A 14,289-nucleotide genomic window follows, 5' to 3' on the forward strand; every position below is an offset into this window, starting at 1 on the left:
ATGACTAAATATTGTTTATGCACCGGCAATCACAGCATGGGGTTGTCTACCCGTGGAAAGGTGACTTAATGTTAAAGAACATGCTTCAAAAACAAGATATAATCAAAAGCAGTTTATTTTTAACACATTCAGACATGTTTGTTAATATTTAAAGATTGTATGGAAAAAAATGTCAATTATATATATATAAGACTTTGCATTTGCAATATCATGTCGTCATTGACTGTTCAAACCCAATATAGGTTTGTTCTTCAAAATAGAATCATGATAAACGCGATCATTTAACAGCTTCAGTGAGTATGTATGGGGATTATGTCTATCAGTACTAATTAGAGATAAAATTTCAACTGGTGTAGATAAAATTTGACAAGTTCACATGTAGCCTCACCAGTGATTAAACTTCTAAATGTAATACGAGCACAGTACTGATTTATACGGACCCTTTAAAGGTTAGTGCCTTGTCAGCTTTTTGAAAAAAATCAGTTTGGATACAATTGTTTTAATAGCTTTAAAGATTATGTTCATTTCATTTTAAAAAAATGTGCCTGTTCAATGTGACTACCCGTATATATTTCTGTGGAAATTTATAAGTTATGAGGAATAATAAATCAAATGTTAGGTTAAGCTTGCTGAGGGTGTGTTGAGAGATAGCTTTATTTGTGTGGGTGCTGTAATAGTTACGTGGTATGGGCGAGCTATTGGTCTGAATGAATGTAGGAAAGATCAATCGATTGGTTGTCTGGTATTCGTGGGTTTAACTTGTACCACAGGTACAGCCGGAGATCAACAATTCTGACGGGGCCTTTATCAACCATAAAGAGGGCGTCCGAAGGTTGGTTTATGGGGATTTCAAAGGAGAAAGGTAGCCAGCTCGTAATGATAACATTGTCATTTCGCTAGGTAGAATCGTAAATGTCCAGACAAAATGTTATTGAAAGTTTGACTCGCAAAATTTTGTGGTGTCACAAATTTGGGTGTTTATTAAAAGATACGAAAGGCATTGATCAAAGTCAGGCTGATTGACAAATATTGGTTTTGTTCCGGTCATCATAGATAGCACTGGACGTTGCTGGACACACAATAAAGATTTACCTAGGAGATATTGGGCTATAGGTGACAAATGAAATTGGTCACCGTGACAGTTTATGTCTCAGAGCTGGTGTTACTGGTCATATCTCTTCAGGATAATAACAGTTGTGTTTAGTGAACGGAACAGAGATAATATCTGAAGAGTGTCAATATTTAATATCAATAGGGTGCGATATTTCCATTAACTGATGTTTTAAAAATGGAATTAATCAATAAATTCCATTGAAAATCAGATTTAATTCTAAAAATGTCAGCCAAGCTGAAGTAAAAATAATAATTTGGCACCGAAAAAACAACAACAACAGAAATACAGGTATATTTAATTGAGAAAATACTTATATTTTCAACTTGAATTTCTGCAAATTACTGTTTAGATAATTTTATATTAAGGAAACATACATGCTATTCCATTATTAAACCAAAATATGCATGTGTAATATAACTGATTGTTGCTCTTTGATATATAATCCTCATTAATTCAACAGATTTGGGGGGCGGAGCCTAATTCTGTGATCTGGGGCCCCAGGCCCTGACACTGCATATGTTTATCCGGAGCACATGGTCTGTGCCAAAAGGTTGACCTCTCCTGCTGACACTATATACACTACCATGACTCACTGTGTTTTCAGTTTTCAAAGTCTGTCCTACTTATATTTCTGGAATTAACACTGAAGTAATTTTATTTTATTCTGTTTCCTGTGCTGTCTGCCATTTCAGATATAAAACTGATTAAACTTTGCTGTGTTTTTGCCACAGAACAATGCCCATGATTGTTTTGGGTTTATATGACTGTGTAGGAATTCCTGCAGGTCTAATATACAAGGTCCATTTTCCATCGTTATATTATAAAACGTGTCGACAAATTATTTTGGAAGTGTGTTTTTATAAATTATCATTTGCAAATGATATATTGTATACTTTATATAAATAACAGTTAATTAATAAGATGGAAGTTTGAACTCTTACTTTCATTAATGTTGACAAGAACAATGACAGCTATGATGATGATGATGACAACTATGACGATTATGATGATGACTATGACGATGATTATGACGATTATGATGATGATGATGACGACTATGACGGTGATGATGACGACTATGACGATGATTATGACGATTATGATGATGATGATGACGACTATGACGACAATTATGTTGATTATGATGATGATGATGACGACTATGATGGTGATGATGACAACTATGATGAAGATTATGCCGATTATGACAATGATGATGACGACTATGACGATGATGATGACGACTATGACGGTGATGATGATGACTACAATATGACAGATAGGTACAGCTGAGGTGAAATGATGATAGATGAATGGTAATAATGCAATAAAATTTCAAGGTCAAAGTGCAGAGGTCACTGAGCTCTTAGAATGTATGCAAGTCACAAACAACATGGAGACAATTAATACATGAGCTATTACTGTGGACAAGTAGGGGTCAAACCAGATGTCAGTTTAGGGGTCATCACCCTGCTACTGGTCAGACAGAATAAAATGTCTGCCAAGACAAATATTGTAGTTGTCTATCATACAAATATTTGTTGGAGAGGAGAGTGTTTATATTATAGTCGAAGGATTGAGAAATATGTTGGGTTATGTGTGTGATTTTGTATTTGTATTCCTGGAGGCCAAATGTTACATGTACCATTTTAATATTATACGAATGGGGATCTTATATAATAATATTGACCAAGGGTCAGAGATTTATAGGGTTCTGGTGGTGTATTTCTAAATGTGTAAAAATGATATTAAAGGTAAATCCGGATGTTTGTTTGAAGAAAGTAACATTATTAGGATATAATGTCTTTTACGAGAACATCAAATGTTAGTAGTTTTCTGGCCGTAAACAGGTAAAGAGAGGTCGTAATCTAGGTTACTTGGGTAGGACTTAACATAAGCAACACCCACACACCAAACATTGGTGGGATTATCTGTATGGGTCAGAGGCAACCTGTGATGACACTGACTTACAGAGAGATGTCTCCCCTAGGACTATTATTTAATACATTATCATGATATAAATGTTGATTGTCTGATTTGTTTTATTATTTTTCAATATAGTATAATTTAGTTATTACGTTAATTATACTGTTGTATTAATCATCAGTGGTCTCCCTTACCTGTTGACTACATGCAGCATTGGAGATTCTCCCAGGTTTGTCACGTGACACGTTCATATTTTGAATTATTTCTGCATGCCCGCCAGACCTGGTGTAACTGTTGTGATCCCATGTATTGCCTTGACATCCTGTATGCTTCCTCCCCTAATCAGCATCACAAAAAGAATGAGCTGATCAAAAAAATAATTACGGGCCATGTAATTCCAACTTTACGATAAAATTATGTCCTTTTGTGACATCATGAATGAATGGCCCGTGTAACTGGCATGGTATATACTATAGGCAATCATAAGGTTGATTTATCTACTGATTTTCTGGTAACAATATAGAACCTAGGGCTGCAACGATAGGTCTTATCGCGGTATTTTCTTTTGTATTGTATCAAAATGTTTTGTTTGCCTTTATCACGATACACTAACAGTATTTAAATTATCAATCAATTTTTATCAAACTCTAAAAAAGCGTACCGAGGTTCTTAATTTTTTTCAATCCTGCAGTAAAGATGTGGTCCACTGTGCAGTCCTACCCAAAGTACTAGAAATTATACAAAGATATGTTTTGATAGAAATTACGATTGAAGTCTACGACAAAAAGTCCTGCACTCAATCATTATGAAGTTGACCTTTTAAGCAGATATTTACGTAAGCATCGTGCCACAATACGTATTATATTGTGAGGTATGACTATCGCTGCAGCCCTAATAAAACCTTAAAAAAGACATCATTCTCATGAAATGTAAACAGATAGCATCATGAATGTGCAACGTCATAGTTGAAATTACCCATGCTCAACCTGTGCCCTGACATTTAAATGAAGCATGGGTCATTTTATGAAAATTGAGAGAGAGAATTTGAATTAATTAATAGACTATGAGGTTGCCTGCTTTGTTATATGTTCAGTTGTGTACTTTTACTCGTTAATAAAACAATGAAGTTGCGGTTTATGCATGTAAACATTTTAGATTTAGTGAAAACTTTGATCGTTAATTACCCATGTTGTTGTCTGGTGTTGTTACCACAGTCGCCCTTGTTGATCTGCGATTTGGTGCTGTAACGAATGTTTAAATTATACTAGTGGTTAGCTCTGCAAACCGTCACAATTTATTGATGTGAAAATATTTGAAAGAACATATTTTGTGAAATTTGAGCAGAGAACTGCATGTTTTTGTATATCAATTAGCAAACTTACCTCCTGGAGTAAATTCCTAGTTAAAAAATATGACGTTGATCTCTCAACAAGTCGAAATAAAATTGTGGTAGAAAGAACTTGTTATCACTGTTTAACATGTTTATCAAATTCTTGTTAGTTGATTTACAAAATTCAAGATTTTTTTTTTTTTTTTTAGAATCGGTTAGTAACTATCTGGAGATTAGATAAACATGAGATAGAGTCATTCGATGTAAATCTCTCTTGAAGCATGGACTCCCTGGTTTCTTTCACCTGTATTTATTTCATTTGTGAATTTTTCCAATTTTTTTTTTGCTTTGTTGACCACATGGATGCTTCACCATTGACCATTTCTGGTTACTGCAAATATACTTATTTTAGTGGTAATCTTATTTTAGCATTTTCGATACCCACATGTACAAGGTATACCAAATCAAGTCACTAATCTGTGGAACTTGATAATACCCTAAAATTTGAATGCACTAAAATAAGAATGTTTACAGTAATTTACAGAAACTGGTGGATACATGGTACGCATGTTGAAGATGTTTGATAAAATGTCCTCTTTTAATTTCTGTCATTTTGTTATTTATCAGTTAATTTGCAGTGTGTTATATATATATATATTTGAGTTACGTATTTAGATTTTGTATTATGTGATGTTGATGAAATTCTACTGTTTGATAGTTGCCTGTATATATACAACACAGTGTCTGCACTATATTTTGATAGTGTATATAATTCCATGAGAAAAATATTCTCATGTATCATATGAATTTTTTGGTAGGAGGATGCCAGAGTTATCTCCCATTGAGTAATGTTTAGGAATTGCATAGTAGAACTGTTTGAGTCAAGGTTTAAACACCACATCGACAATAACGTGGACTTGAAACAAATTAAGAAAAATAAATTATAAATCCTTCATATTGCAAATTTGTTGTTGAACATTTGTTATTTATTTAGGAACCTGAATTAGAAAACAAGAAAATGTGATAAAAGTTAAAAGTATCATAACCTAACAATGTTTTTAAGAAATGTTCATTATTTTAATGTCCTGATTGAAGCATGAATATTAATTAACTAATTATATACTGGACAGGTTTCTCTCTATTTTATTGTTATACCTGAATACCATAAATATTACAAGTTATATATCTACATAATGTATAAAAATAATTAATATATAATTCATGTCATAGATTATCACTTATATCGTAGACATTGTTTGAGCCCGTACTTAATCTGACTTAAGTAAGATTGAGTACTATCAGAAGATTCAATTGATTCAAGCCAGTGAATAAATTATCCGCCATCATAACTAATCAATTGTTATTATAGAAAACAAAATTATTCTGTCACAGACAAAATTATACTGTTGCAAATTTATTTCCCTATCATAAAACAGAGAGGTACAGTGATAAATCACAGATTTTGTGGTTTATTTTAATGACAAGACATGAACAATCATTATTTCATTCACATATATAGTGTCATTTGTCATATTTTTACCTGAGTTTTATAACAATTTTATGTACCTGAGGCAGGTAAATCTATATGTATTGACATTGTTTTTAATGAAATTACCTTTTTTCCCCCAGGCTGGACGACGGATATTGGATCTTTTTACCGACCTCAAAGATGGACATAACCTGATATCACTTTTAGAAGTGCTGGCTCACGAATCACTGGTAAATTTGATACCCTACATAAATAATTACTAAAAATACAAAAGTAGGGAAACAGGTTTTAAAAAATATACTTTCTCCATTTAAGACTCATCAGTGGTGAGTGTAAAAAGAATGAGATCCAAGTTAACAGTGTTCCAAAACACTTAAAAATACCGTCAAAGAGGAAAAGTGTCTACGCACCCTTAATTACATCAAAACTTTTTTTTATATAAGACTTGGATTTTTTTTATATAAGACTTGGAAAGGTTGATAACCTATGTGACACTTGTAAGGTTGATATGGGAACCCTTTGTGATAATACCTGGTAAAGTTGGGAATGATACCTTTCGTGAAAAAAACTGATAAGGTTAAGGAAGATACCATGTGATATCCTAGGTAAGGTTGGAGAAATGTTTGAGTTATCCAGAAGTATAGCATCTGTAAGGACCAAATTACCTGTTAGATTCCATCAGAATATACTATTTATCTGTGTTTTAGTTGGTACATGTATCCATAAGATATTCAGACTTTTTTTTTCATATTCTTAAATTGTATTCCTTCCTAGTAAACTATGTGTTATAAAACCAGTATTTCCTACAAGATCACCAGATACAAGTAAGGGGGAACAACTCTGTTAGCCTTGCAGCAATTTGGTACAGTGTGTTGAAAAAGAAATAAAGGACCTCCAAATTCAGAGCAATTGAAAACAAAAAAAATGCTGGAATTTAAATATAAATTTGTAAATTGCTGCAGTACTCTAGAACAGAGATAATCTGATAAGCCACTTCATTTTTATAATGTAGGGAATTATCACAATTGAACCTTTTTTATTTATTTTTTAATAATCCACTTGAGGCTGGAACATATGTTTGATTAGAATTAAGATTAATCCTGTAACAATAAGCAATATGTAGGTAGTGGTCTAACAATGACATGATTGTGACCTAAAGTGTCTGTTTTATCATTGCAGCCAAGAGAAAAGGGGCGCATGAAGTTCCACAAGATTCAAAATGTACAGATAGCACTGGAGTTTCTGGCTCGGAAAGGGGTAAGAATGGAGAATTTAAGTCAATATCTACCATTGCTTGTATATACATAGCAAAGCGCTTTCAACTTCTGATTTCTAGTCAGTTGTGTGGAGTTTGATTTTTGACTTCTGAGATAGTGTTTTGGGGCATGACTTCAGACTAAGAGAGGGATAATGGGTTACGACTTCTGGTTCCTGAAACAGGGGTATAGGGGTTGATTCCTGGTAAACTGCCTCTCAACCTGAGTTATATTTTTATTAGCGGTAGGATAGGCTTGGACTTAATTGTCAGATGCCAACTGTCCAGCCCTGACTGACGCTTTAATTATGCCTTGTGCTATAACACAAAAATTCCATCATTGACTGTTATAGCCGATACGTTGATATGTCAAGACTTTCTTTACTCACAAAATTTGACCCTTTGACACAGACGAGTATCATCGACTGAAATAATTTGTTTTTCATTACGAGTAAAACACAAAATACAAGCACTAGGTCATTGTTATCTAAAAATATACATGATTGGGTAATGAAATCATCATTGCTATCTCTAAGTCTTAATAATAAATCTAAGATAGATAAGGCACGGGTGTTCATTTCAACCCTATCTGTCTCAATACACCTGTCGAAACAAATAATCGTCAGGTGGAGATATTTTTTAGAAACTTTGGGAGAGTTTATTTCTTTTCTTTTCTTCTTTTACAATATTATTGTACCGTTATTTTTTTTCATTTCAATATTCTTCATTTTATGATTAAAAGATTCCTGTACTGTTGTGTGTATATAAGAAGTTTGTTCGGAGTTAACTTCCTGTGTAAGTAGGTAACTGAAAGTTTATTAGCATCATTTTCTTGTTAGGTTATGTTAAAATATAAGAAAAGTTTCCTGTAGCACGCTTAGAAATTAAAGTTGGACATTATTCTGTTCTGTTGTATTCATTCTTCTATTTAGAAATGAATAAAAACGGGAAATCTCTAATTATTTGCACCATATCAGGATTATGTTACTGGAAAATCACCTCACTATGGGATTACCGAGTTTTCTTGACTATTACTTAAGTTTTGCTTCAAAGGTTAAAACAGTTAATTTTCATTATGTTTTAATTGTTAATGATAGAACCAGAAATTATGTTTTAATTGTTAATGATAGAACTGGTTCAACTGTAGCAAAATGTTATTTTTTATTGTACTTAAGGGAAAGTGTTATCCATCAAATTGACCTATTTGTTTCAAATGTCTTGAGTTTAAAATGACATAATCGAGAGAACGTCCTTAAATCTAACACCAATCGCAAGTATAATACGTAAGGTAGCGTATAGCATACATCGCACAAAGTAGCCGACTTATTACCAGATTGAGGAACAACTTTCGGAAGCAGGTGATGAGCACCCTTGTAATGCTATTATAGACTCTAAACAAGAGAATGTCCTTAAACCTTACACAAATCGCAAGTGTAACATGTAAGGTAGCGTACGTCGTACAAAGTAGCTGATTTACTACAGTGTACCAGATTGAGGAACAACTTTCTGAAGCGGGTGATGAGCACCTTTGTAATGCTATTATAGCCTCTAAACAAGAGAATTTCTCTAAAGTTCCAGAATGTTTAAACAAAAAAAGGTTAACAACATTCCTTGCCCTGTTGCCTTGTTTGTGTTATAGACTTAAACAATTTTACAACAAGTTTTAGTTAGAATTGTAGCAAACATAACGTCAAAAAAAAAACAAATCTTGGATCATTAACGGAAGCTATAGAGACTTGTACCAATGCTGGTCTTCGTACAGCCGTTAATGATACGGTAAACAACAGATTCGGGGAGAGGAATGCAACAAAACCTGGACATTTTAATTCTTCGTTTACACTTCTGAGGTATTTGAAGGAGAACACTTGATTTAGGGAGGGTAGGAACCCATGGTAATGAAATGAACACAAATGTCAATTATTTTTCTTGATATCCTAATCCATCAACAACAGTTGGCGTGATTCTTCATCTAGTACAGTTGTACTCTCGACACAAATGGGGAGGTTTACAGATAAACTTACTGTTTGGCTAAGTTACAAGTAGAGGCTTAACTTTTAAAAACTTTTTAAAAACACTTCAAGTTGTAAATTTAAACATATAATTTTTGTTTTGTTTATAAACAAATTTTATGGTTCATGTTCTTTGATGTCCCGAGTACCAACACATGCTTGAGCCATTGATTTCAATAATTTTGAACATATCTGAGGTAAAGAATTTAGATTACCAAACTTAAATATAACAAACATAAAAGTCTCAAAAACTCAGGCTTAAATGAACCGTTCAGTTTGACTGTAGTTAATTAAGCTATGAACCACTCGTTTGTCTGTAGTTAATCAGACTATGAACCACTTGTTTGACTAGTTAATCAGACTATGAACCAATCAGTTTGACTGTAGTTAATCAGAATATGAACCATTCACTTTGACTAGTTAATTAAGCTATGAACCACTCAGTTTGTAGTTCATCAGGCTATGAATCTGTTCTTTTAGTTGTATGACATATTTATGCTGACGTATGGTATTTTCTTAATTATTGAAACTGAAAACAAATAGTGTATATAGTAGTGATCTCTGTTCTCCAAGGGTGGTCCCCATTAGCCAGGGCCTCCCTGATGCTTTTCTAGAGAGATGAAGGGATGTGTCACTTCCTACGGCTCTGCTCATTTAGGATGAACTTCTTATCATTTACTTACTTGTAATTGTTTGTTGATGTAGGTTTCACAATCATTTAAATATTTAAAATAGGATTTATCTGTTTCTACTGCATTCCTATAGGAAATCCAAAGATAAACAGAAATATAGTTCCCATTGTTCAAAATTAAGATTAAAATAGAAATTTGTATGATCAGTCATGAAATAATTGCTTTTGTTTCAGAAAAAAACGATATGAATTTACAAAATATGTTATCTTTTAGTTAAATTACTCATATAATAAGCTCAAAGGCATTCAATGGAAGTTGGAGAAGATAGGACATCAGTACGTACAAAAATAGATAAAAATGGAAAATGCTCAGCAGTAAGTCGTGCTGACACGGATAAGAGGATTACCTAAACAAGATTACGGTTATAATCATTTCATCTCCTGATCATATCCATGGCAGTGTTATATACTAGAGAGACCTGCTGGGATATACTAGAGAGACCTGCTGGGCTATACTAGAGAGACCTGCTGGGATATACTAGAGGGACCTGCTGGGATATACTAGAGAGACCTGCTGGGCTATACTAGAGAGACCTGCTGGGATATACTAGAGGGACCTGCTGGGATATACTAGAGAGACCTGCTGGGAGTTACTAGAGAGACCTGCTGGGATATACTAGAGAGCCCTGCTGGGATATACTAGAGAGACCTGCTGGGATGTACTAGAGAGACCTTCTGGGATATACTAGAGAGACCTGCTGGGATATATTAGCGAGACCTGCTGGGGGTTACTAGAGAGACCTGCTCGGATATACTAGAGAGACCTGCTGGGATATATTAGCGAGACCTGCTGGGGGTTACTAGAGAGACCTGCTGGGATATACTAGAGAGTCCTGCTGGGATATACTAGAGAGACCTGCTGGGATGTACTAGAGAGACCTTCTGGGATATACTAGAGAGACCTGCTGGGATATACAAGAGAGACCTGCTGGGATATACTAGAGATACCTGCTGGGATATACTAGAGAGACGTGCTGGGGGTTACTAGAGAGACCTGCTCGGATATACTAGAGAGACCTGCTGGGATATATTAGAGATACCTGCTGGGGGTTACTAGAGAGACCTGCTGGGATATACTAGAGAGTCCTGCTGGGATATACTAGAGAGACCTGCTGGGAGTTACTAGAGAGACCTGCTGGGATATACTAGAGAGTCCTGCTGGGATATACTAGAGAGACCTGCTGGGAGTTACTAGAGAGACCTGCTGGGATATACTAGAGAGAACTGCTGGGATATACTAGAGAGACCTGCTGGGATACACTAGAGATACCTGCTGGGGTATACTAGAGATACCTGCTGGGATATAATAGAGAGACCTGCTGGGGGTTACTAGAGAGACCTGCTGGGATATACTAGAGAGCCCTGCTGGGATATACTAGAGAGACCTGCTGGGGGTTACTAGAGAGACCTGCTCGGATATACTAGAGAGACCTGCTGGGATATATTAGAGATACCTGCTGGGGGTTACTAGAGAGACCTGCTGGGATATACTAGAGAGACCTGCTGGGATATACTAGAGAGACCTGCTGGGGGTTGCTATGATATGTGAAACTGACTCATCCAGGCAGAAGAAAATCACATTATGATTTTGTAGCACAGTGTTGTAGCCTTTTCTGTAATGTTATGACAGATTAAAGCACATTGTTGTTGTCACTTAGTTAAGATATGTAGAGATTGCATCCTCATGTGTCAAATGTTAACATATTAATGGGATTTGTCCGATATTCTTTTTTGATAATTTTCAAAATCAACAGTTTAGCAAATTAACTGTAAAAAGACTTAAAATATTGAGAATCTTGCATATGCACCAAATTTGCAGGCTTCAATTTCATTATTTTCATCATTTTACCCATGTCCACCCTTATATAAATCCAGTAGACTCTACCATGCATTGATTTGGATGAATCCATTAAGGTCTACAGTGGGGAAAGGGTAAACGATTAATTGTAATGACTATATACCTACATTCTTTCTTCACTTACAAAGTAAATGTATTTTCATCAAAGTTTAATCAAGTATGAGAATACCTTGGGATGAGTTTGTATTTCAGGGTCCCAAGGTCAAAGCCAAGGTCACTGTTGCTATTTATGGGTCAAGCACAGGGCTAAGAGGGTATTCACATCTGACAGATATTCTTGTTTCAGAATAATAGTTTTCGTTGTAATCTTCTCTTTTCAGATCAAACTTGTAAACATTCGATCAGATGAAATCGTCGACGGCAACCCAAAACTAACGCTAGGGCTCCTCTGGACCATAATCCTCCATTTCCAGGTAAGTCAAAGTAAACAAAATGGTAAACAATGGATGTGCACACTGACACAGAAGCATTGTTTATATCTAGTTTTGTTGTCTTTCCTAAGATGATGCTGTCTACAAAACATCAAAAACGATACGATAATGAAATCCTATGTTTGATGTCTTTTTCAGGCAGTTGTATTTATTATTTCAGGGTAGAGACGTTCCCATGACAAACATGCAGTGCTCCTATCAGGATTGACCTAGTGCCATTACATAATATACTTTAAGTGAAAGTTTCAGAAAAAAGGAATGTTGATAACAAATACATCTTGATAAATGACAAGCATTTTTTTGCAGGAACCCCCCCCCCTCCCCCAAATTTTTTCAACAACATTGGTTTTTGTGTAGAATTGGCGATTTCGAGGATAGATAAATATCAACTATTGTTGGTCGATTTTATCATCTCATGCCCTTGATTGGTCGGTTTTATCTTCTCATGCTCTTGATTGGTCGGTTTTATCATCTCATGCTCTTGATTGGTCGGTTTCTATCATGAAGATGTCTAGGAAGTCTTTACAGGACGTGATGGATTGGTGTATATTTGTTGTTATTTAGTTGATAGGATTTTGTTGCTGACAGAACCGTCTGCAAATTTTGTGTCGTTAAACCAAGATCTGTCGGATATGTTTTCAACGTTTCTGCTGCAAAGTGACAGCAACAGACCGACCTACAGCAGTTGAAATTCATCTGCAGTCAATTCTGCACCAATCAAAACAGGGCTGACATTTGCTGCATGTTTTTTTCTGGTTCTGCTGTCAGTGTACTGTAATTAAACCCTAAATTATATGGCGCAGGTAGAGAAAAAGTGTTGATAAAGGTGTGATAGTATCAGAAGTTGAAAGTTGATTGACTTGTTATAGAATAGATTAAAAACAGGTTCTGACAATCATGGAAGCTTTGATTATATCCGAGTTGGAAATGTGATTTGCTTGTTAGTAACCGAAAAAGAAATTAATTACATAATCAAGCTATCAGTCAATAGATAGAGCTAGGAAGGTAAAATAGCTGGCTGGATAAAATGGATGTAGGAAGGTAAAATAGCTGGCTGGATAAAATGGATGGTTGTTAAGGCAGAGAACAGGTGATGTTAACACAATATATGATTTCTTATTTATAGCCATGTCTGCCATAAGGTTTAATATGGAAATTAAACCATGTTTATATCATGTACTGTAGATGGTTGTTCTTACCTGACTGTTAAATTAGGATTCGATTTGAAGGCTAAGACCCCACATCTCGTCTGTAACAGCGAAGCATCAGCCTGCTTATCTCCCTTTAACAGGGAAAGCGTCTCCTCTTTGTCAGTTGAATATCTAACCCTCTAGTTGTCTTAATATATCTATCAATGTTTATTGAAATAAACATCTTGATTGCTTACTCTGGTCTCCAGTCTGTGTTTAGTGGTCGAGTCACATTGTGAAAGATGGGGAAAAAATTACGGATAAGCTATCACCCTATGATAGTAAAGCGTGCAGTTACCCTAAGCCATTGAGTCATCAGTTTTTGTGTTTCTGTTTCTGTCTGCTGCAAATGGAGAAAACATGTGCACATTAAAAGGAAAAGATTTCTTGGTTCCAGATAAGATATTTATATGAAAGAAAAAATATTTGCTTATCTTTGATCGGTTAGTCAGCACATTTTTTCCTGATGTAGAGTATTTTGTGAATTACAACAGCGATCTTATGTGTTTGTATCAGGCCCTTGTTTGATAAAAGTTTCCTGAGAATATAGAGATATCTGTCAACAATGGCGAGGAAAACTCACAAAGAACTGATTGTATTCGTTCTTGATTGCTTTAGAAAAAAGAATCTTGGAAACATGTTAACATTATGGCTTTGTTGAAGTCATTTGTTCCCAGTGTTTATCTGAAAAATGTGAGGATACAGACAGTTTGTCGATGAAAAAATACAGCTATCTGCTGCTAGTATATATCACTTGACAGTTTTCTTAGGTTTTTAAGAAATTGGTTTACTTGTAGATTGCTTTTGTTTAAAGTTGTCTGCCCTTAGCTGTACCATATCAGAGTAAAACATTTCAATAACCCAGACTAGTTCACATTGAACTGAAGATCAGAGTGAAACAAACATTTATATAACCCAGACTTGTTCACATTGAACAAGATCAGAGAGAAACAAACATTTCTATAGCAGGGTTGCCAACCTCTTAGGAGTCCAGTG

General features: G+C 34.9%; 1 protein-coding gene across 1 annotated transcript in view; it reads left to right on the forward strand.

Annotated features, from left to right (window-relative positions):
* LOC110443581 overlaps positions 1-14,289 on the forward strand; it is a 230,151-nt gene that overhangs the window by 45,396 nt on the left and 170,466 nt on the right. Inside the window, exons 4-7 of the mRNA XM_021487872.1 lie at positions 3,222-3,269; positions 6,000-6,089; positions 7,039-7,116; positions 11,993-12,085. Of these exons, the coding sequence (XP_021343547.1) occupies positions 3,222-3,269; positions 6,000-6,089; positions 7,039-7,116; positions 11,993-12,085 (309 nt within the window). The remainder of the gene's footprint in view (positions 1-3,221; positions 3,270-5,999; positions 6,090-7,038; positions 7,117-11,992; positions 12,086-14,289) is intronic.

This window comes from Mizuhopecten yessoensis, unplaced genomic scaffold (assembly GCF_002113885.1).
Source record: "Mizuhopecten yessoensis strain PY_sf001 unplaced genomic scaffold, ASM211388v2 scaffold716353, whole genome shotgun sequence".
Taxonomy (NCBI): Eukaryota; Metazoa; Mollusca; class Bivalvia; order Pectinida; family Pectinidae; genus Mizuhopecten; species Mizuhopecten yessoensis.